Consider the following 23,742-nt stretch of genomic DNA (forward strand, 5'->3'; position numbering starts at 1 on the left):
AAATACATCTTAGAAGAACCAATTAAGAGATGCCATGCAAGCCATAACATGTGATAAATGCCATACTATTTTATGCCAGAATTTAACTTCTGAAATAAGAGAAAACATTATTCTCTGATTAATATTTTGAAGACTACTTAAATCTAGTTTCTGCAAAGAAAAAGCTCAGACAAGAAAATTTCTCTCCTTCAATTTTCAACTGAAAAATATTTACAGTGGAATTTCCAATATTGATATTTTTTAAAGATTTGACAGAAATATATTCAAACACCAAAACCTTTCTTTTCATGCAGTGCACATTTACAAAGAAAAAAAACATGTACATAATTAGCACAAAGAACAAAAGACACATCCATAGGTACTATTCTGCCTTGTTAAGCAGGGGGAGAAATTGCTGAGATCTGTACCAGCAGCCAAACTTCCCTGCAGTCCTGATGTGACATAAGTAACATCAACAAGCCCACAGAAATTTTGTAGTCTGCACTCATTATACAGTAGCATCCAGTAAAGCACAGGCAGAGCATCACTTAAAAGACTGTATATCTAGACCTGCCCCACAGGAACTTGTTTTAACTTGCCTTTACAGTATTTCCAATTATTAAGCCTCTCTCTGTGAACTGTTTGCTGCTTCACTACCTCATGGCCAGCCCAAGTCCTCTGCTGGAAATAAAGCTTATTTTCCCTCAGCTATTTCCAGTTAGCCTGGACAGCAACTCAAATGCTTCTGTCTTGGTACACATCTTCCCTTCCCTTTCCTGCTACACCACCCACTCTGCCTCCATCCTTTCTTTTTTAATTCCTTTGCTCTTATATGGACTTTGTTTGCTAAGTCAGCATAAAAATCTGAAAGATGCCTTACCAGTCTCTTAAAACAGCATATTGACCTGTCCATATGTTTTTCTGTTCATAGAATAAAATCTGCCTTTTCTGCAAAAGATTACTCTGTTGACTTGTATTACACTTATGACCTTCTCTTTCATTTAGACTATTTCTTATTCTGATGTCCTTTTCTCTACTTAGTAATTCTACAGTTATTGTACTTGTTCATTACTTTTCTCCATCCCAAAGGGCAAATACTGCAGTGATCCATAGAATTTGAGAAATATTTAATGTTTCAGATTCTGTTGTGGTAAGCAGCACTAGAAAAATATTCTCTTTTATACTTACATTTCAAGTGACCCATTTAGAGACCTCTGCTACCTATAACAACTGGCAGATAATTTTCAGTTATTTAAAAATTAATGGTAGTGTCTGATCTGTGGGGTAAAATCTCTGCAAATTATTGGTTTTGTGTATCTTTTGTATCCCTGCTCATTGGATGATCCCTCTACTCTTTAAGGAAAAACACCAGTGGGAAAAAAAAATTGATCCAATTCCCTAGGATATAAAATAATAACTGGTCGAATTGCTTAGGGTTTTTCTGCCCATTTCTACCTCCTGCCAAGAGCAGCTTTGCCTGGGCACGATCTGTCCCTGACACCATCCCTCAGACCCAGACTCTGCTGCGTGAAGAGTCATATAATCTGAGGAACCGCATTCTGCTGTCTTACAGCATGCCAAATTTGATGAAAAAGCTGCTGACAAAGTGTCCCAGGGCGCTGCACAAGATATGATTTTCTGGCAGCAACAGCAAGTTTCTGTGTGGCTCTGTGGCTCTGGAGACAGGAGCAACAGGGCCCTGAGTGTGGCAATCAGCTGTGCCCACAAATGTGCCAAAGTGGAGGGCTCAGCAGGCAAACACTCTGGAAGCGTGCGCTTAGGATATCTCACTTGAGTGTAAACAATCTGAAGAATAAAAGGTTTGAAAAGCTGAAAGCATTAACAAACCAAAAGGCCAGCTTCAGCTAACAATCTCATGTACATCCTGTACAGTTTTCACGCTTTTAGAAATTCCTTGTTGTGCTTGTCTCTGTTATAGTTAATTGTCTCCCTCAAAGGCTCAGCTAGAAATTGCATCCCTGCCCTGCATTTCTTATAAGGGTCTTGGAATTATAATATGGCTTTTGTGAATAGGCTGAGGTTTATCCTTTCATAGCATATTCAGAATAATTATTTTCTCCAGGTTTCACTTTAGCAAGCCTTTTCCAAAATTATCCAGACACCAGGCCACTTTTTTCTTTTTTAATGCTCAGATAAACTAGCAAAATCCAGCCACCTGAAAGGAAAAGGTTAAGTGCACTCAATAGATTGGAAAAAGGTATTTCAGGAAGTGCTGTCAGATTCTTACACTTACCTCCAAACAATTTCAAAGGTAAGTGCCAGCAAAAACACAGGAATCAGTCATAAATCTTTCTTTACTGTGCCTTTATAGGACTTCTAAGTGCTCATGTGATCCTTTTATTTTTGGGCAAGCACTCTTTCAAAGTATTTAAGATGCTTTGGAAAATCTTTCAATGGCCAACACTAAACAAGATATTTTTAAGAAAAATGTTTGAAATATTTAAATTTTCTTATTTACATCACACTCAAAAAACTGTTAACTAGTAATGCTGATTTAAAAATGCAACACTTAGATAGCATTGCTTCAAAAATTCCAAAAAAAAAAATCTAATATTTCAAATTGCATTTCTTTAGAACAAAATCTTAAATGTTACTTTAAGGAGCATACTGCATTTCAAAATGAACTTTTGAAACAAAATATTATTACAGCCATGTGTGGTCACAACAAAGAAATCTGAGGGCTCTAGGCCACAGGAAAATAAACCTTGGTGAAATAAAAGACTACTCAAAGTAGTGCTTTGAAGTTCATCAAAGTGCATGCAGACCTCTTGAACAGATTAGCAAAACTATGAGCTGGCTGCTTGCAAGAATACAGAAAAAAAAAAAAAAGACTAGGCAAATCTGACACCTGCTTGTAAAAATGCTTGAGTACTTACCCCAGCAACTAAGGTTTATCTGAAGTTCCTTATTTTTGTCCCAAAACAGTAATCCCTAGGAACAGAGCCTCTGCAGTCCCTTGGATTAAAGTGCACACTTCAGGGCCCAGTGAAAGAAAAAACCAGTTCCTGAACATACAGACCCATTTGTGCTTAAGCCAATTTCATTAAACCCAACTAATAAATACACACATTTAGGGTAAACTGTTTGGGAAGATTATTTTGGAGTAATTGAAAAAGCCCTGAAGGACAACACAGTCATTGGTCACAAACAGCATGACTTCATAGAGGAAAGCCTTGCTTTTCAAACTTAATCTCCTTTTAAGACAAGGTAACACACCCATCTGATCAAGGGAAGCCAGTTGATATAATCTTTTCAGATTTTAGTAAAGCTTTAGATACTGTTTCTCACAGTGTCCTTCTGGACACAGCGTCCAGCTCATGGCTGGATAAACTCATCGTGAGATGGGTGAGCAACTGGCTCATGGGTTGGGCACGGGGTGCTATAGTGTATGGGGTGACACCAGACTGGTGACCTGTCACTAGGGGGGTAACCCAGGGCTCCTGTAGAGAGACCTGAACAAATCAGAGGGCTGGGCAATCACCAGTCTTAGCAAGTTCAACAAGAGAAAGGGCTGGATTCTGCACTTGGGATGGGACAACTCTGGATGTACAGACAGACTGGGGAGGTGAGAGGCTGGAAAGCAGAGCCACTGAAAGGCACCTGGGGGTCCTGGTCCATGGCGAGTTGAACACGAGCCAGCAGTGCCCGGGCAGCCAGGAGGGCCAACCCTGTCCTGGGGGCATCAGGCACAGCATGGCCAGCCAGGCAAGGGAGGGATTGTCCTGCTCTGCTCTGGGCTGGGACAGCCTCATCTCAAGTGCTGGGGGCAGTTCTGGGTGCCACAAGATAAGAAGGATATGAAGGTATTAGCCTCCAAAGCAGGGTGACCAAGATGGCAAAGGGCTTTGAGGAGAAGCCGTATGAGGAGTGGCTGAGGTCACTTGCTTTGTGCAGCCTGGAGAAAGGGAGACTGAGGGGACATCTCACTGCAGTTACAGCTTCCTCATGAGGGGAAGAGAAGTGACAGGCACTGATCTCTTCTCTGTGGTGACCAGTGACAGGACCCGAGGAAATGGCCTAAAGCTGTTTCAGGAGTGGTTTAGTTTAGATTTCTGGAAAATACTCTTGACCCAGAGGATGGGTGAGCACTGGAACAGGCTCCCCAGGGCCAAGCCTGAGAGAGTTCAAGAAGTGTTTGGACAATGCTCTCAGGCTCATGGTGCGACTCTTGGGGTTGTCCTGTGCAGGGCCAGGAATTCAATGATCCTTGTGGGCTCCTTCCAAGCCAGGATACTCTATTATTCTATGATTCTGCTGGTACATGTACAAGGAATATGCATCCCAGACATTTAAATTACCTGAAAGTCATATGCTTTAAAGTGTAACAAGGATAACTGATGGGAAAAAATCCCATGGCCAATCAAAGGACAGGTGAAAAAAGTCTGACAGAAGGCAAACAAACAGCCAATCTGAAAGCACATCATACTGTCCAGTCGCTGCATACAAGGACTGCATGGGATGAGCTGCAAAAATGGTCACAGTACTCAAGCGCAGTCAGACTAAAGAATGCCTGTGCTTTGTAGCCTATTTTATATATATATTTATATACCCACACATACATGCTTCTCTTCCTCTGTTAAAAATTGCAAACAAATTATGTCAAGTTTTAGCCTTGGACAGCCTGGACCCTAGCAGAGGAAATGCAGACCTTACAGAAGCATGCTTTGGTTTGTCCTTTCAGTCGAAATAGCAAGATGGATGCAAAAAAATAAGATACCTCACAAAGTCATGGTAGTTTGTGAGGAAACTGCTGAGGTATTTGACTTATACTTGTCCTCTGAAAATTGCTGAATTCAACTTTGCATGCCAAGTCATTCTGTGAATAATAATGGACAGAAAACCATGAGATAAACATGCTAGTTTGACATACAGTAGTGGAGTCTGTCAATACCATGTACTCTAGTTCTTAGGCGTGTTCTAGCTTTTTAAAGCCATATCCTGTTAACACAAGTAACATAAAATATAATTATTGATTACATATATCACAGAGATTCTCCAGAAACTGAAAATTACATATACTAGAACTATCATAGAATCACAGAATTTGGGTTGGAAGGGACATTAAAGATCATCTATTTCCAGCCCTCCATCCATAGACAGGGACGGACATTAAAGATCATCTATTTCCAGCCCTCCATCCATAGACAGGGACACTTTCCACTAGCCAGGGTACTCAAAGCCCTTTCCAGCCTGGTCTTCAACACCTCCAGGGATGGGGAATTCAGAACCATGTAAGAATAAGAAACAGAACCTGAACAGATTATCATATAAAGGCCACAGTTTGAGACACCCTCACCAAAGCAATTTTCAAAACTATTTGATTTCTCAGATTCTACAGCTCCTCTTTCAAACAAGGACAGCCATAAACATTCTGCCTCTCTCTAAGTAACTCTTGGACATCACCTCTGAAAATTTAATGCTAAAGGCTAAAAAGGCTGTAATTTTTCTTTATGTCCAAAGCCTAGAAACTGTAAATTGCTGCCAGACAGGCAGTCTAGCTCCACTTTCATTTCTGAACATAGATGCTGAGGCCCACAGTAGAAAAGCAATGCTGTTCAACATACAGCCACAAGACTTGAAATGGGAAGAGACCAGAAAATGCAGAGTGAAGAAGGAAGGATCCCAACTGTGTGGTCACACTGGTTTACTAATCCAGCCACAGGAATCGTGACCAGTAATGTGAGAGGGGAAAAAATACTCCTTCAGTGGCAGCTTTCAGTTGATCAAACTAATGGTTACATTACAACAGAATGAAGAGCAGATTGAAAAACTGGACCATGTACCTTTTGTCATTCCTGTAGATCTTCTCTTTCCTGCAGATCTTTCTTCATGTGCAGGTTTCCCAGTTATCAGTACTAACCAAGTAGTAAATGGTAAGCTTTACATATCCAAATTCTCTAAACTATCCTAAAGTAGTTAAATTATTTATTCAGATAATGTTCAAAGATTAATTTCCATATACTGCCTATGCAATCAAGAGAAAGCAAATAAAACATGGCTCATGAAAGGTAGGACATACATTCATGTAGCCAACTGCACATAATACATGGTTACAACACAGTTTGTTGACGTATTTTTGGGGTGACTTATGCAATAATGTGTGAGAAATTAGGTCCATGAGAAATACATAAACTTGCCTCTTGTGTTGGTGATAACTTTGTTTCAATGCATTAAAGAGTTGTATTTCATTTTGGCAAATCCATATCATCTATTTGTGGGATTTCTTATTCCTCACAGCAACACAGAATAAGTTCAAGTTCTTCACAGGTGCCACAATACAACACCTCATTAATCTTCTCACTTTTTATTGTTGGTAGACAGTAATTGCTCCCTGCCCTTTAAATTACTAAGGAAGGAAAAAGTCTATTAGACAAATAAATGCAAAATTAAATGTACAGTGTTAGGGACACAACAGCCACACTTCCATCATGACATTTAAAAATGTATTACCCATTCATATGGGAGACACCTAATACCAGTCCACTAGACTCCAGGGACTCCTGCTGAATGCTCATTTTCCAGATATGCATGCCTGCTACAAATGAAAGGGAAAATAATCCGTCCAGGTTTGAACTTCTGTTTGTTGCATAATACTGTTTAATGGCTAACTATTGCAGAAATCTCATCTATTTACTCATTTCTAGCCAAAATATTCTTTGTTGCATACTGCTGAATGTTGGAAGTGGATGATGCACTACGCTTAGCACAGCCAACCTATTAACCCACCATGGTCCTGTCCAAGCCTTGACAGGAAAGCAGCTGCTCAGGGGAGCTGAAGCTGGCACTGATGAAAGCACATCCCTCCTCAAATCTGTTCTGGGAAGACCAGCAGGATCCTATCCCAGTCCCACAGCCTCTCATGGCACTAGACCCACAAGAGCCAGCAGCTATGACAACTTTCACCAAAACCACCTAAAATATTTTGCATTTCCTCACACCTACATGGTTCCAAGAGTTTCCAACACTCTGTTTCAGACTTTTCCAAAAATTCCAAAAAATTACCTGAATGAGCAGCAAGTTAGAAGAAAACACCAGGCTCTCATCTAAGCACACTGTGGTATAAATATGACTAAAATTAATGTTTGATTTTCAAACAGTCCATGTATTCAAAAATATGGTGAAGTACCAGGTTGTACACTCGGGTTGCAATAATCCCATGCATTGCTACAGGCTTGGGGCAGAGCAGCTCAGCATCTGCTCAGTGGCAGGGACTTGGGGGTGCTGGCTGACAGCTGCTGAACATGAGCCAGGTGAGCTCAGGTGGCCAGGAAAGTCAATGGCATCCTGGCCTGTATCAGGAACAGTGTGGGCAGCAGAAATAGGGCAATGATCATCCCCCTGTACTCGACACCGGTGCGGCCACACCTCCAGTCCTGTGTCTGGTTATGGCGACTCACTTCAAAAAGGAGTGTGCTGGAGCAAGTCCAAGGAAGGGCGTAAGTCTCATGAGGAGCAGCTGAGGGAAATGGGGTTATTTATTCAGAGAAGACTCTCTACGACTGCATGAAGGAGGCTGAAGTGAAATGGGGGTCAATGTCTTCTGCCCTGTCTCAAGTGAAAGGACAAGAGGAAGCGACCCTAAGTTACGTCAGGGGAGGTTCCAAGAATATTTTAAAAAATCACTGAAAAAGTGGTTAGGCATTGGAATAAGTTGCCCAACGAGGTGGTGGAGTCACTGTCTCAAGTGTTCAAGAGGCGTCAGGATGTGGCACTTGGGGATATGGTGTTGGGGTGATTATGGTGGTGCTGGGTTTATAGTCAGACTAGATGATCTTGAATGTCTCTTCCTACCTTGATCATTCTGTGATTCTGTGTTATCAAAAGTGTTCTATAAGACAAATAGGAAGATATTTCAATTATTGCCCATAAGCCTGTGTTCTTTGATTTACTTCTGGTTTGTTTTTAATTTAGTTCTGATTAACAAAAATATTTTGAAACATCAGTAAGTTCTAAAATTGTACTGTCTTTCTTCATTAGTTCCATCTAGCACCATAGTGACTTAATTTCACATACATATTTATGTGAATTTACAGATCACAAAGTCAAATAATTCTAAATAATTCTTGTCTATTGTCAAATGCAGAATCCAAAACCAGCTCCATTTAGGTCATGTTGAAGAGTATAACACATAAAATGGAAAGATAAGCCAGCAGGGCAGAGATTCTGAATGACTATGACTTAACTGTCTCCTCATTCTCCAGCCTCAGCACTGCTCCACAAACCCCAGTGGGAGCTGCCACATGAGACATATTCTTGATTCCTGTTTTCATTTGCTGATAACCCTAGTAACCTTGCTGGAGAACCCTTTGCATTCCTACCCAAGAGCTCAGCTCCCTTCCAGCTGCACTCCCTGGCTCACACATCCCTCAGGAACTGAACAGTGGCGCAAGCGTACACTCAGCAGCTGGCTTGGAAAAAAGGTAAGCACACATAACTCTGCATCAGGAGCAAAGAGAAGGCTTGCTGCTGCACATGCTGGTGAGTCAGAAGGTGAGACAAAGGCATAGGGAAGGAGAGAGGTGATAAGGGGCAGCTCTGCAAATGCACAAAAATCCACCAAAAACAATGGGCATCAACCCTTAGCTGAGCTTTTAATGTATAAATAGATACCTGCAAGCAGCTTTTGGTTTATTAAATTTGATTCATATTCAAAGCACCTTCTAAAAAATTATTTGGATTCTTTTTTATTTAAAGAGACAGAAGATATTTTTCTGAACCTGTCAGAGTTCATTTAAACCCTTTGATATATGCGTCCAAATGCAAAAGGCTAAAGATCATATTCTCAGACAAAAAACTGAACTGGCTCAAACTCTTTTTAAGACATTAAGCAACTGTTATTAGCATTTTGAAATAAAAGTAAAAAAAAATTAAATGGCAATTTCAAGTTTAGCAGCATGATTCCTAATGCAGTATCTACTTCTGCTTTAAAATTCATCAATTCTCCTCAAAAATACTTTGTAACTACAAGGTAGCCTTGCTAAATTAATGAATCACAATAGTTCAACCTTTTGTTCTGGATACTCTCATCATCCCAAATTCATTTGGCCAAAAATACAGTTGAAATGTTCTTATAGATTATATCTATGCAAAATCATATTTAATAGTAATTACTCCAGTGCAGTGATAATTCCATTCAGTATTAGACTTCAGCTCACAGGATGAGGATTAATATTATCTGAGTATCCGAATCAGTGCTGAATTTCAAAACAATCTCAGGACCTCTGATTGCAAGGACAAATTAATTTTTTACTATATCTTTTGCATCTTGTTCCCTCTGTAGAGTAGTTGAGTATATATCTAATGGCAGAAACAGCACCCACATCTTTAGAACATCCAAGGATTAAACAGACAAAAAAAAAGAGCTTGAGAGTCATGAGAGTGACAAAATGGAAATCTAAAGAATAAAAGTAGTTATTCAATTAATTTTTCTCCATGACAATTTTAGTGCAGAACCTAACATGGACCCAAAAAACCCCAGAAACAAACAAACAAACAAAACAAACCACAACAACTACAATAACACCAAAAAAAAAAAAGCCAAAATAACCCCCCACACAATTGGGCAGCATGCACCAGTCACTTCCCAGCTGCAGAAATACCAATTCTAAACCTTTCTGTAGTGATTCTGAACTAATTATTTATAATATGCAGTAAATGAAACTTCCATTCCATTCCTTGACTATGCTGGGACAACAGAGGTTTACAATAAAGCTAGTGATTTTAGATTTATTAAGCACTGAAATCCTTTACTACATTTTCATTAGATACACATTTCTTTTTTATTTCTAGTTAGGCAATTTTCGTTGGACTAACTTATCTCTGGCATTGCACTTTTCAAAGAGTCTCAGTTCTCACAAAAACAGTCTTTAATATCTCTCACACATAGAGAGAGAATGTTGCAATGAAAACTCTGGTTTTGAATCTGGGACACAGGATTGGCCACAGGACAGAAGCCTTGCCCTTATTTTTTAAAATTTGTCCTCTGATGTCATCAGAAAAGGATCAAGTAGTTGGCAGGCACATACCTGAGGAATTTCTCTGGGACAAGGAGAACTTCCCCGAGTAATCTGGTAGCAAATTGACCGTAACAAAGAATATTTCCAGACTTCATCCATTTTAGGCTGCTACATGACACAAACATGGCTCCCATCAGAATTAATGAAATGGTGGTCTTGGGGACCTGTTCTCATTTGCCTGTAATAAACAAGGCAAATAATTTTGCTCTTCTCCTCTAGTTTTTAGTTCTGGAATAACCTGGAAGGACCCAGCAGAAGTGGGGCCAGTCTCTGAGGCAATGCAGCTTTCAGGTTTCTTGTCATTTCCGGACAGATCCACATTTGTTGACAATACAGTAAATTAAAGAGACAAGAAACAAGGCATTTATGAGTCAGAAAATTGGTCATACATGAAAACAACTTGAAGCTATTAACACCTAAAGCTGTCATTTTAAAAATTATAAAAAAGCTGATACTATCTTTACAACATTTTAAATCTTCTTGAAAAGGCAGTCTTTGTCCTAAGTAATAGTCTTAAAAGTTTTTGAAATAAAAAAGGGGGAAGAGGGCTTACAGACAATATTTTATATTTGCTTATGTAACGATTTTTGTACCAAAATGCATTCCTCTCTCTGAAGAGTAAGATCTTCACTGCTTTGCTGTAATAAAACCAGTAAAATCCTTCATCTTAAATAAAGAACACAATGAACTTAAGGTCATATCCAAGAGTTCATAACAAAAGAATATGAACTCCTTGATTCTGTGCAGTCATCCCTTATCTACCTATAGAATAAATAAATGCAAGGTAGCTGAACATACAATTCCTTATAAGGACTGAAGTCGAAATATATTGATGTTCCATTCTTTCTGAGAAGTATGCTGGGTATGTGTGTTTAACAAGCTTGTAAACAGTTTTTTTTTTTCCATTTCAGATACTGCATTTAGTAATGCCATTGCTAGCTTCCAAACACATACCCACTGAGTACCTACTCAATATTTTAGTTCTTTTCACCCTTACTCGTATGTAGCCTCATGTCCTCTTTCTTAGTGAAATCTGCTATTGAAACTGTCCTGTAGATTTTTCACAAATTATTTTCAGTTCCTTATTACAGAAGGACATGTTACAGACACCAGTAAATCTTCACAGGGGTCCTGTATGGTAAAACAGCAGTGTCTTCATCTCATATGTTAGGACATTGGGCAGAGAGAGGGAGAGATCTATGCACACAAATTTAGTTCTGGCATGTTTCAGCTTTAGGAAGGCTGCTGTTATGATCTCACTCATAACTTTGTTTTCTCTATGCGTATGAGAAATACCAAGGCTTTTAGGAATTAAAATAATCAAAATCCAATCAGTCTTTGTGAGTGGCATTTGTTTCACGAGTGATGGGAGCTCATGTGTACAGCACCGACATCAGCCACATTGGGCCTTTGATCTAACCAACATCTGGGGTAATCCATTATTTTCTGGCTAAATCTGTAGCAGACAGCAACAAAATGCAAGAGTTGCACATATCTGTTGGGAGGAAGCTCCATAATCCCTGTTCCTCCCTGTGAGCATTTTATTTCTCTATGCTTTGCAAACATACACCTGCCCTGTTTCAGTCATGTTTACTGCCCATTCCCAATCCAAGTCACATTGCCAGAAAACATTTAAATTCCACTGTTCGTCTCCAGTTCAGAATTCTTCAGCTTTTTCAGTTCTGGAGGTTCTCCTTCATCTTACTTTTGCAGTTCATCTCAAACTCTTCCAAGAACATAATCTATTTTCTACTACTACAGCATACCTTTCTCCTCCATGTTCTGTCTCATGGCTTACTACAGCCTGCTACAGCACCTCATCAGAAATTCAAAGTTTCTACCTCACCAGACCCATCAGATTTCTGCACTGGCCCCATCCTGTTCTTCATGGAGATGACCTTTATTTTCTCCTCAGCCCATCTTGCCATTCTGCAAGATCATTTTTTTTACTGCATTTTGCTGATGTTACTTTTGCCAAACACAGAAGAAAGGACTAAAAGCACAAGAGACATCAATTTTCTCAATCCCAGTGAAGTGCAATATGGGCTGCACAGATGAGCTATAAGGTGGATGGAAAATGACTGCTAGTCTCTACAAACTTTTATCAGCAGCTGGAATTTGGCAAGCTTGCAGTAGTATTCATGGGCAATCAATACTGAGGTGAATACCTCACTAACAATAGAGATGGAGAAACTGCATCCCTAGCAAGTCAATGACAGATACCAAGCTGGGGGACAGGGAACATGCAGAGTGGTGGATTTGCTGCAGACGAAAGCTCCCAGTAAGGTGGACCTCAACAGGCTGGAGAAATGGCCCAGCAGGAATCTCCTTAATTTCAGCACTGGAAAATGCAGAGCAATTCCCCTGGCATAGAATAACCCCCTGCTGAAACACAGCAGGAGCTGGGCTGTACTAATATGAACATCTAAAGGAGGCTGAGAGCAGAGCTGGTTCCCCTGTCCTTGGCAGCTGCAAAACTGCTTCCAATCTGGGGTTTCCAAGCTGAAGCCAGCCTTTGACAAATTGGAGCAAGTCCAGGGACAGCCACAAAGATGAGGAGGGAGCTGGAACAAATGGCATATGAGGAGATGCTGAGGGAACTGGATTTGTTCATTTTTTCAAAGAGAAGACTAAGCAGGATTTATTGCTGTCTTCAACAGTATAATGGGACTCTTTAAAGGAAACAGAGCCAGACTCTTCTTGAAGCACACCATGAAAGGACGAGACACATCCGACACATCTTTGGACGAAGAATATTCTAATTATATACTAGGAAAAACTTTTTCACAGTGAGAGTGGTTCAGCCCTGTTACAGATTGCCCTGGGTGGATGTGGAGCCTCCATTCCTGGGTATCCACAAAGCACAGCTGGAAATCTCACAGTCTGAGAAGCCTCATCTAGCTTTGAAGTAAGCCCTGCTTTGAGTAAGATGTTGACCAGATAATCTTCTAACATTTTTGCCCATTCAAACTTAACATGACTCTGTGATTCTCATCTCTCAGTAAACTGCCTCTGCCCACAGTAATATTTGCATTTGAAATGCCATGCAGCCATGCAATGAAGCAACATTTTGTCAGAGAAGGATGCTCTTGCAATCAGGTCATTATGCAATCCCTGAGGAAAGATGGAGCATGTAAGGTAGATAAAATTTCATATAATTTAGCTATCAAATGCAAACAGATTCCCATAGTGAATAGTGAGGTGTTTCAAGAGTTTGTAGCTTAAAATTGAGCAAAATTTCTGGGGGAAAATTAAAGAAAAATAACCCTGATTTGACAGCATTCCCCCACTACCAAGTATCAGGTATATGTATACCTATAATACAATGGTGTCTAGGACGTTCACTGAAAAGTTTTTGGGGTTTTTTCCATGATTATAGCAAAATTTTCTTTTCCTTCATCATACTTAGAAATTTGAGCCATTTTTCTCAAAATGCATTTTAAAAAAAACTACCTGAGACAACCATCTAAAATGTAAAATATAAGCCAAAACTAAACAATATAAGTAAGCAAATAAAAAAAAGAGGAACCTAGTCAGACTTAAACAGTGTTATTAGAACTGCCAATAAAATAAAGTTGAGTTTTATTCCAGGATCTTTAAAATTTCTCTGTAAAATCAGATTTACTTCAACTTTGTTTGGCTTTTTTTATGGCTTAAATCAAGGAAGAAATAGTAAAATCTTGCAGAGGTGCAACCTGCTTTAAAAATATTTGACTCCTTAAAATGGCATACATCTGGCAGATATTCTTGCATTTAACTGATTCTGATATTATTACCATTAAACATTCAGCTACATTCTTTTATATGGGTTTCTATCTCACCACCTTTCTCCATGAACATAATTAGAATACTCTCACCACTTCCAGGGTTTGCATGCTTTATCTGTAATTGATATTCCTGTACATTAAAATTAGGATTATATTTCTCATAGCGTGGCAAGAATAAACTAGCATACTTTTCAACCCATAAATTCTAAATAATCCAAACTACAAAAAGGTATTGCAAGGTAATAAATCTGCTGCAGTGGTTCATGTGCTGGCAACATACGTATTTTTCCTTGCTTGTGGTTATCAATATGGCTGAAGGAGAAGTATCATTTTACTGCAGGATGGAAGCAAACAGACAAAGCTGTCCTTTGACATGTTTGTTCCCCAAAGGTGACTAGATTTGCTGTGCACTCTCAGCCAGAGTATTCTTTGTCATGGCTACAGTGTCCTGAAGATAAGGGTTCTCTCATACGTAATTTGAAACTGGGATCTCACTGTCAAGTCCAAGCTGTAAATAATAATGAAAGCAGCGAACACTTATGTGAATTAATTTATTTTAGACACTAACTGATACAAGTTATTCAGAAATAACTATATACTGCTTAATCAAGATGGCCCAGCAAATGAAATGCTTTAAGAATATTTGCTGGCTTTATGAACTGAAAGCAGAGATGACAGGGTATTATGTGGCATTTTATTTTTGCCAAAGATCAGGTTTTATAGCACTTTTCCTCAACAGTAAAATTAAATTACAATTTTTTACAGTTAGCACCTTCCAAACTTCCATCTGTTTGCAGATCAACTTGAAGAAGGAAAAAGAGTAAGTTTCTAAACACCAGAATATGTCAACAAAGAGCTGGAATGCACAAAGCTCCACCTGGGGATGGATGTGGAGCCAGCTGAGAACGTATAGGTCAAGATTAAAGGGAGGGCAGAGACAGGTGACATAGTGGAGGTCTGCTACAGGCCACCTTATCAAGAAGGTCCAGAGGAGGACCATAAGGATGATCAGAGGAATGGAGCACCCCTTCTCTGAAGAGAGGCTGAGAGAGCTGGAGCTGCTTAGCCTGGAGAAGAAACCTTATAGCAACATCCCAGTACCTAAAAGGTGCCTACAAGAAAGCCAGAGAGGAACTTTTAGAAGGGCATGTAGTGACAGCACAAGGGGGAATGATCTTAAACTGAAAGAGGGTCAACTGAAAGACTGGACATTAGGAAGAGATTATTCTTTGCTATGAGAGTGGTGAAGCACTGGAACAGGCTATCCAGAGAAGCTGTGAATGCCTCATCCCTGGAAGTGTTCAGGCAAGATTGGATAGAGCTCTGAGCAACCTGCTCTAGTGAAAGGTGTCCCTGCCCATGCCAGGTGACTTGGAACTAGTCTTCCCTTTCAACCCAAACTTCCATAATCTTTCACTGATTTTTGAATTAATAGATCTCACAAGCCTGAATTACATTTAAAAGAAAAAAGAAAATAAAAGTGGAAGGGAAATAGAAAGAAAGCAGTAGGTATTACACATCCCAATTTTAGCAGAGCTATATGCAAAAAAACACAGTGAAGGCTATTTGGAAAGCTATTATGAGTTTCCTAGCCTTGTAATTTAAGATTTGGGGCCTAAATCATGCCACATTTTCTACTACAGCTGCTGCTTTCTGTACAGCATCTTCCTAGTGATTTTTATTTATCATGAGCTGAGCCTTTTCCTGTGTATCAGTAAATTTCCCTTCCTTCTTCTTCCAGCTTTGATGTACCCTTTGTAGTATCCTATAAAGTTGTATATAGCCATCTTTTAGCAGCCCAAATCAGTACCGAAGTAGGCTGCAGTGATCAAAGCACTGTTTCTGCACAATAGCAAGTACTAAAAAGGGGAGAAAAGACTGGAAGTAGCAATGAAATTTGCACTGGACATTTGCACAGCAGATTGTTGAGAAACTGAAAAAAAATCTTCAATGGAAGAATACAGGTGTTCCCTATATAATCATTTAAAAGGAGTTTCCTTAGACAGTACGATCAAGGTGAAAAAACCCCACACTGCTTACTCACATGGCTTATGAATGCAAGGTGAAATGCATGGGCACTAAACGCAGCCTGGTGCTGCCTTGATGCTCTCTGCTCTGTCGTCCTCAGAGGGGGAGAAGTCTCTCCCCTGTAGCATTCAAGAATGACCCTGCGCTGGTTCTGCTGCCTGGCTCCTGGGGAGGTCAGTTCTGGCAGCTGACAGCACTGTGGGGTGTGGGACCAGAATGTGACACATTCCACCCATGCTGCCTAACAAGAGGGGAATGCACCCTTGAAGAGTTGTAGACAATCCACTGGTGGTTACATGCATGGCTGTTCACTGTTCGTCACCACCTGCTTTTTTTAAGTCCTCTTAGTTACACTCAACTTTGAGCCTTTACTGCTATTTTTCAATTTTACCAATGGTTTCCATGCAGTGAGACATCTTTTCCTATTTCTTATTTGTATAGGTCCTGGCTGTTGTGTCTTAGTTAAGACTGCAATGGTTGTAAGACCACTGCAATCGTTATGTACATGTATCAAATAGGATTTACATTTAGGACAATCATATTTAAGCTGTCTTCTGAGGACCATATACCCTTTTTCTATTAAAGGGTTAAAGTAAAACGTCTAGATCCCTCCTGAACCCAATGTTGTTATCAATATCTTATCAAGGAAAAATGTTATCCTTCAGATTTATGATCTTCTTGTCTGTTACAGGTATCACTCATGCTTTGATAGTCTTGCACAAGAATATCTTGAGTGAGATGAAGTAAGAAGCCTCCCAGCAACTGGAATCTGAGCTTGGCAGAAAAGCAGAAATGCCTTGCCTTGCCCAGTGTCACACTGATCAGGGTTCCTAATGAGCTGTGGTAAATTATAACCTTTTGCAAGTCACTTGAAAGGCCACTCAGACTCAGATGTGACTTGTCCCTGTACAACAAATTTTACAAACAGTCCCTGCAATGAATGCAATGAAAACAGCACTTCAAGTGAGAATGTTGAAGGACAGCATCTCTGCTCTAATCTCTGTTCTGATGCCTCAATAGATAATAGAAAACTCCCTGCAGACAGACCAGGGAGCTCATGATTCATTTCAGTGTGTCATTGTCAACAATATCAAACCAAAAATTTCCAAAATCTCAATTTTTTAGGAAATGTGGATGCATTTCAGCTGCCAGACTATTCTCTTGTGCTTTCTTGGAGCAATGCCTTAGATCTGGTCAGCCTATCTTGTTGGTTTAATAAAAAATGCTGGCATCTGATGTTCACTTTGAAATTGCTGAAGGAACTGATGCCAGCAACTAATGCTTTCCATATCAGAGCAGATATGGCCAGCAGTGTTTGTTGTTTCAATAGCCTCAGAGCAAGAGTGATCAAGGCCAGTGACACAGAGTTAATTCCCCATCTCCCTCTTAAGGGACATAATGCATTGTCTATGGGAAGGAATATTACAGAGCATGATTGTTTTGGTTCTTTTCAGGAGATGTATGGGTGGAATTAATTTCACTTTGAATATAAAAATAACTTTAAATATCACTGGGTATCCATTTTCATCCAGTAGCTATCTGGAACAGAATGTAGGCATCTTATATAATATAGGAAGATGAACTTGCCTTTTTTGAGTCTAATGCACTTGGTCAACTTTAATCAGGTGCCCTAGAAAGAGACAATGTGTGTTCTCAGCATCTCTTTGTGTCTCAGAGTAAGAAGGGGGTCCATGTGCAGGTTTGGTGCCATTTGAGGTGTTCCAGGTGGTGACCCTCACTGACACACAGCTCCTGCTCCAGAAAAGTTCTGTTACCCAGCAGGTCCTGTGTCCTATCTACTAGACCCCATGTGCCCTCTCAAACAGTAGTAGATGCCTAAGGAATGGAAAAATGAATACAGATCTGGGTGCCTACATTTGACCAGATGAACCCCATTCACACAGTCTGTCCAAATAACCATGGGTTTAGACACAGATTTCAAGTCCTCTTGGGAAGGACTTGATATATGAACCACTTCCTATGTCTGTGGTTTATGCAAAACAATAACCTGCTGCAGAAATGAAGTTTTCTTCAATGAGAAGAGAGAACAAGTGAGATCCATCTCCCTACCTTGGCAGAAAGGAGGGTAATGAGGAAGCATAAAATCTCTTTTACCCCTTTCCATCACTGTCTGCCCGTATTCAGGGGCACGAGGAGACACAGATCACATACGCTCCTCAACAGTGTGGATTGGAGATTTATGGTGCAAGCACGCTTGCAACATGATCCACATCAGTACATGCTCCAAGAAGGGCTGCATAAACACTAAAGTTGGTTTGTACCAGTCCCTCATAATTGTCATGTGTGAGCATCTCAGAACACTTAATGGGCTTATCTTTACAATGTTTCCATGAGATAAGAAACTATCTATGAGATGACTCCGTTTTCCTGTCTCTTTTATTACAATCATCTATTGCTGCAAAAGTGTCAGAGTACCAGTACAAGGCCCGAAAACAGGAACACTCCAAGTGTTGAAGAAATTGCCTGAACACTTGAACTGTTCAAGGGGAACCTCTGAGCAGACTGACGTTTTAGAGAAAAATAAAGAAAAAAGCAAAGCAAAACACTACATTACACCATACTCCATGTTATGAAATACTTTATGCTACATTTAAAAAAAATAAGAAAAGAAAAATCATCTTTGAACTTTGTATTCATTTCAACACTTTTGGTTTTAAAATTTGGAAAAAAATCTTCTGTATTTAGAACTCCACATGAACAGCTAGAAAAATTAATAATGAATCAGACAAGGTTAACAAAGTTTATGTATTTTGTTATGCAACTATTTTTTTGGATGGATGGATAGATGGATGGATTTACGAATTACAACAGGGGAGGGATTGATCTACATTTGTAATCTTTCTCAATTTTAGCAAGCATTAAAATTAAAGCTGTGATCATATTGATTAGAACATCAGACTCAATTGCAGTGTGATAATTGGGGCTAATGCTAAACAAATAACTTTATAACATTAATCTAAACATAGAGCCTGAAGTATTAGAAGATACAAACTAGCCACTGAAAGTGAGGGAGAAATTAATCTCTTATTCTGTTTGTACACTGATTTGCCTGCCCAGCCTCTGTCCCTCATTACAGACTGACAGAGAGTTTTCTCATCAGGGAGTTTTCCTTTTTTTTTTTTTTTGGCCAAATTTGGACCCAGCACCAAAGACAGGCTACCAAGGGCCTTAAGTATATGCATGATTTCACTTCAGATCTGAGGAGTGCAGACTCAGTGGGATGGCACACTGGCAGAGCAAAAAGGATGTTCTGTTGTTTCTTGTAGGAATCTACTGAGGTAAATTAGCTACCGAAAGCTTTGGTTTTTCTCTGAGTGGATCAAATCTTGCTGAAAATATTTGAGAGGAAATAACCAGAAATTACCTGAACTCAAATTCAATAGTTAAGAACAAAACAAAATTTCCATTAATTTACTCTAATAGTCATGAGTACAAGATTTCCTGTAATAATTATCAACCACTAGTCAGTATTTAATAATTTAAAAAAACCAATACTAAAAATTATCAACAAAATTTTTAAAAAATGAAATTTGACAATGTCAGACAAGAAAAAGGTATTTTAGTTTGGCTACCTATAAAAACAGCCACAAGAACAGACATAAAAGAAGTCTGTGTATAGACAACACAATTTGAGTTAATTAAGCCCTTTTTTCTCCATTTCTCAAATTCTGATGCCTCATGATTTAGAGATACCAGAAGGGACATTAATATATTTATTGCATTCTTTGAAAATAATTATTTTCATGTATCATTATGTTCTTCAGCTAAATACAGAAGCCTACCATTATCTCACAACAAGAGACTAATTCTTTTGGAAAAAGATTCACTATTTGAAAGACAAAATATAACTTCAGAATTAGTAGACATATAGTTATACACCTATTAATACATATCTGTCTATAGGCAGTACGATTTTGAACACTTACTAACAAATTCAAAAGACATTAAAAGTTTTCTTTATCAGACAGAGTAATTTCTTTGTTTTGTGACCAAAGATTTTTAACATTTTGTCCAAGTATCGAACAGAATATCATCTTGGCTCCAACCTATAATGTTTATTTATTGTCCTGGATATCACTGAATGTATCACTGAATGCAACCCTTGAATGTCAAATTCAGAGTAGAATAGGGTGATGCAATGCAAATATTTCTGCCAAAAGACAAATAGCACAATTCAGTTGCACAGAAAGGTAAATGAGAATTGCAGAGGAGACTTACTGTTACATAACTTTTCATAGAAGCAGGCAGCCATATCACAAACTAATCATGATTCATTATAACTTTTTTTAGGACTTATGTTACAAGATTTTTTGCCTTTACCACTCCTACTGGTAGGCTGTTCCAGCAACTCTCTATTTTGGTAGTTAGACGTCTTTCAATCTCCAGCATCAAGTTATTCATTGCCAGATTATACTGCCCTATGCTTTCTTTTCTCCCATACCTAAGCGAAGACAATGAGACTAGCCAAATAAATGAAGCAAATTGGAAGTTTCTATAAAGAACTTATTCTTAAACCAAATGGCTAGATATTTAAAAATTTCCTAGGCAGTGAACACATATTCAAATTATTTTTAACAGACTACTGGTGATTGGGCTCATGCCAAAACACAAGAAGACCTAATGTTTAGTGTTGTGAGGGTGAAAACTTTGTAAATACGACCTGACAAAAATGAAAAGCAAAAAAGCAAAGTTTTTATTCATTTAATTTGAACAGTACTATGCCTGTTAACAAAAGATAATCATAGCAAGCACTTTGAAACACATTTCTTATTACCACATAAGATGGGTTCCACAGAGTTATGGCTGGAAGGGGCCATTAAATCATTTGTATAACACTGTATGCAGATAAACCTTCTGGCATATCCAAGATCATAAATTCACCTAATTACTGCTGCATTAAGCCTCAGCAATTTCAAAGGGCTAGTACACATCCCCAAGGGTGAAACACAACCTTGATCAGAAATGTCAGGAAAAGGGGAATACAGCACTGGTCTTACACATTTGCTCAAGCAATCAAACTAAAAAAGTTCCTTAATTTTATTTTGAATGGTCTCATCTCAATTCACAGCTAAAAAATTAAAAGAACACTATTTCCATAGCAACTTCTGTGTCTGGGTTATTCTCAGGTTTGAATCCTCCTGCAGTACAATACCTGACTGTAGAACATTTTCTGCCTGTGTATTTCAACTTCACAAACTCACTGTTTACATACACAAGGTTGCCTACACAGTTTTCACCATAGGTTTGCATGGGACATTCATGTAAAAAAAGTCTTTTAAGTGGAGTTTAACTTTCAAGTCACTGGTAATAATTCAAGATCATTATGCTCTGACATGTACTTATTCTTCCAGGAAGTATTGTATTTGCACTAAAATACACTTAGAAGAATTTTGTTTGAATTAATTCAGTTTACATATGACTGTATTGGACAATTTAACATAACCATTATCTATGATTTCACCAGTCTTTATTCTACCTGCTCCCCAAAACTGCCCAATCCATTGCAAAAAAGTGCAATCATTTTGTTTTCTGGGACCAGATTTTACTACCAGATTCTTAGTCTGGCTGAGTTAGACTTCAGAACATACATTGCTCTTCATGGCAACATGTTATACTGTGCAAATAAGCCTAGCAGAGTCTGGCCTTCAATGTGGAAAAAATTGCTTGATTTATCTTTTTGGAATTGTTATACTTCTAACAAACTTACCTGTATCTCTCAAATCAAGAGAGAATGACAGAGCTCAGAATAAAAATACATCTGTTCACTTTAATTCACTGAAGCCTAATATAATAAGCTGTTGCAAAACTATGCTATAAACACTGCACAAAGCGTTAACAGCGTGGGTATAGGTATGTATGATTTTTTTTTTTAGGAGCCATAATTCTATTCATTTCTGTCACTTACTTCAAGAAAAGATGTAATGTTTTTCACAATTGACAATAAATATTTCAACCACGGAAATTTATTTCCCCCTTTCAACAATACTTTAGTCTTTCTATGCCAGACCAAAAAGAGAAAACATGAACCAAGCCTCTACTGAGGGACAAAAATATTAAAAACCCCGCTGAACAAGCCTATCTTTTGAAAAGCAGCATGCCAGGTTTACAGTAAATATATATCACCCTCCAATGAAAAATGCATCTTAATATGCCCACAGCTCTTCGGATAGCTCAGGAAGGTGGTTGCTGACTGAAATACTGTCACTGAGTCAACTCTAACACTTTGATTAGGAAGGATATAGTGCTTCTGAACAACTTCCTATGTAAGCCACTTCTCACACTGCAAAGGAAGACAGAGGAGAAAAATACTCTTGCTACCACCTAAGAGCTGAATAAACAACCACTCACACTGAAAAATGTGTGATGGTGGAAGTCTTTTTAGTTTACTTCAGACAGTATTATAATACATTACAACACTGAGGTCATTTGCCATTCTTTAATCAATTATGATTTCATGTTTTCCCAGGAAATATTTATACTCATTATCTGATAGGTTTTTTACATAGATTTTCAAAATTTACAGCTTACAGTCACAGTGGGCTGTGAATTACAGTTTGTTTTATTCTACGCTTTTTCTTATGATCTAGATATTATCGATGATTCAGTTAAATCACACGCTCCTTTGCACAAAAAGCAAATATTAGGGCATAACAGGTTTCTACACTCTAATTTTCTCAGATCATCTGCTTAAATAAGAAAGAAATCAGCATTTACCTGTAGAAGGCTGGAGGAGCAGCTTCCCTCATCCCGAAGCTGCCCTGATCGTTTTCAAGGTAATAGGGTACCTGTTGGCTGTGATGATGGATGAAGGGCGACAGCTGGGGTGCCGTTTGCAAGAACACCACCGGGCTTGGCGGGACACTGTTCAGGGAGTGAAATCCTGCCAGACTGCTGGACCCAAAAGATTCAGACGTAGGGGCATAACTGAGCGTGGTAGAGCTGTAGACGGGAGCCGTAGTACCAAAATCATAGGTGGCTCCTTCTGGGTAGTTAAAAACTCCTGTCTTGTTGGTCTCCACGTACATGTCGCTGAGCGATCTTTCCAGGGGAATCTTCAGCTGAGGTCTGCTCAGTGTCTCCAGTTCAGTGCCTTGAATCTGGTGCAGCAGGGTAACTCCAGAGGTTTTGGTGTGAAGGGTCATGGTCAGTACTAATGGCAGTGAGCAAGGAACATATCTGCTTTTACTGTCAACAGCGAGATCGGCAGCTGGCAGTCCACCTAAAAAAAATACCAGAACCTATTCTGAGGCTCAGCAGAAATCATAATAATGCAGCACTACACAGGTATTCCTCTAATCTCGGCAAGGAGGAGGATACAAACAAATGCAGAGCGAGCACTGAAGACGCACATTCTCTCTCTCTTCTTCCCTCCCTCTCCGTCTCTCTAACTTTTAGGAACTCCTCATCTGCTCTAATATGCATTACAAGGTGCTGGCTGCGAGCCAGGAGCCCTTGCCTTGTGCCGACGTTGGTTTAAACATCACTTCAGAAACAATTAGTTTTGGAGTTATACCAAAGAATTGTCCGTCTAAATGTTACTTCATTCTTACTGATCGTTTCATTTTTCACTTCAGGGTACAGTGCTTTGCAGCCACTAAAGGGAAAGAACACTTAAATCCAACCAGGAAGACTAGTCCAGTGGTCAGTCAGATTGCTGCCTTTTATTTCCTCAGCAGGCTCCAATCTATCTGTGCTTATCTCTCCTCCTGTTTGATTCATTTTCATGTTTGCTAGAAATATGTAATGTGTACATTGTACTGACCCTGGGCAGGACTGTGCTGTAACCGAGATAGGGCAAAGCAGAATGTGTGTGTGTGTGTGTGTGTGTGTGTGCAAGCATGCGTCTGTGTGTCTGTCTCTCTGTGTGTCTGTGCATGTTTGTGTGTCTGGGTGTGCAGGGAGCAAGCCCC

At 39.2% G+C, this 23,742-nt stretch overlaps 1 protein-coding gene across 1 annotated transcript in view; it reads right to left on the bottom strand.

Annotated features, from left to right (window-relative positions):
• The window catches only part of ESR1 (estrogen receptor 1), a 99,947-nt gene extending 76,958 nt beyond the window's left edge, over positions 1 to 22,989 (bottom strand). The window contains exon 1 of the mRNA XM_058801599.1: positions 22,547 to 22,989. Within this exon, the coding sequence (XP_058657582.1) occupies positions 22,547 to 22,974 (428 nt within the window). The 5' untranslated portion in view covers positions 22,975 to 22,989. The remainder of the gene's footprint in view (positions 1 to 22,546) is intronic.
• Between the last annotated feature and the right edge of the window lie 753 nt (positions 22,990 to 23,742).

The sequence above is a fragment of the Ammospiza caudacuta genome, chromosome 3, assembly GCF_027887145.1.
Source record: "Ammospiza caudacuta isolate bAmmCau1 chromosome 3, bAmmCau1.pri, whole genome shotgun sequence".
Classification (NCBI taxonomy): domain Eukaryota; kingdom Metazoa; phylum Chordata; class Aves; order Passeriformes; family Passerellidae; genus Ammospiza; species Ammospiza caudacuta.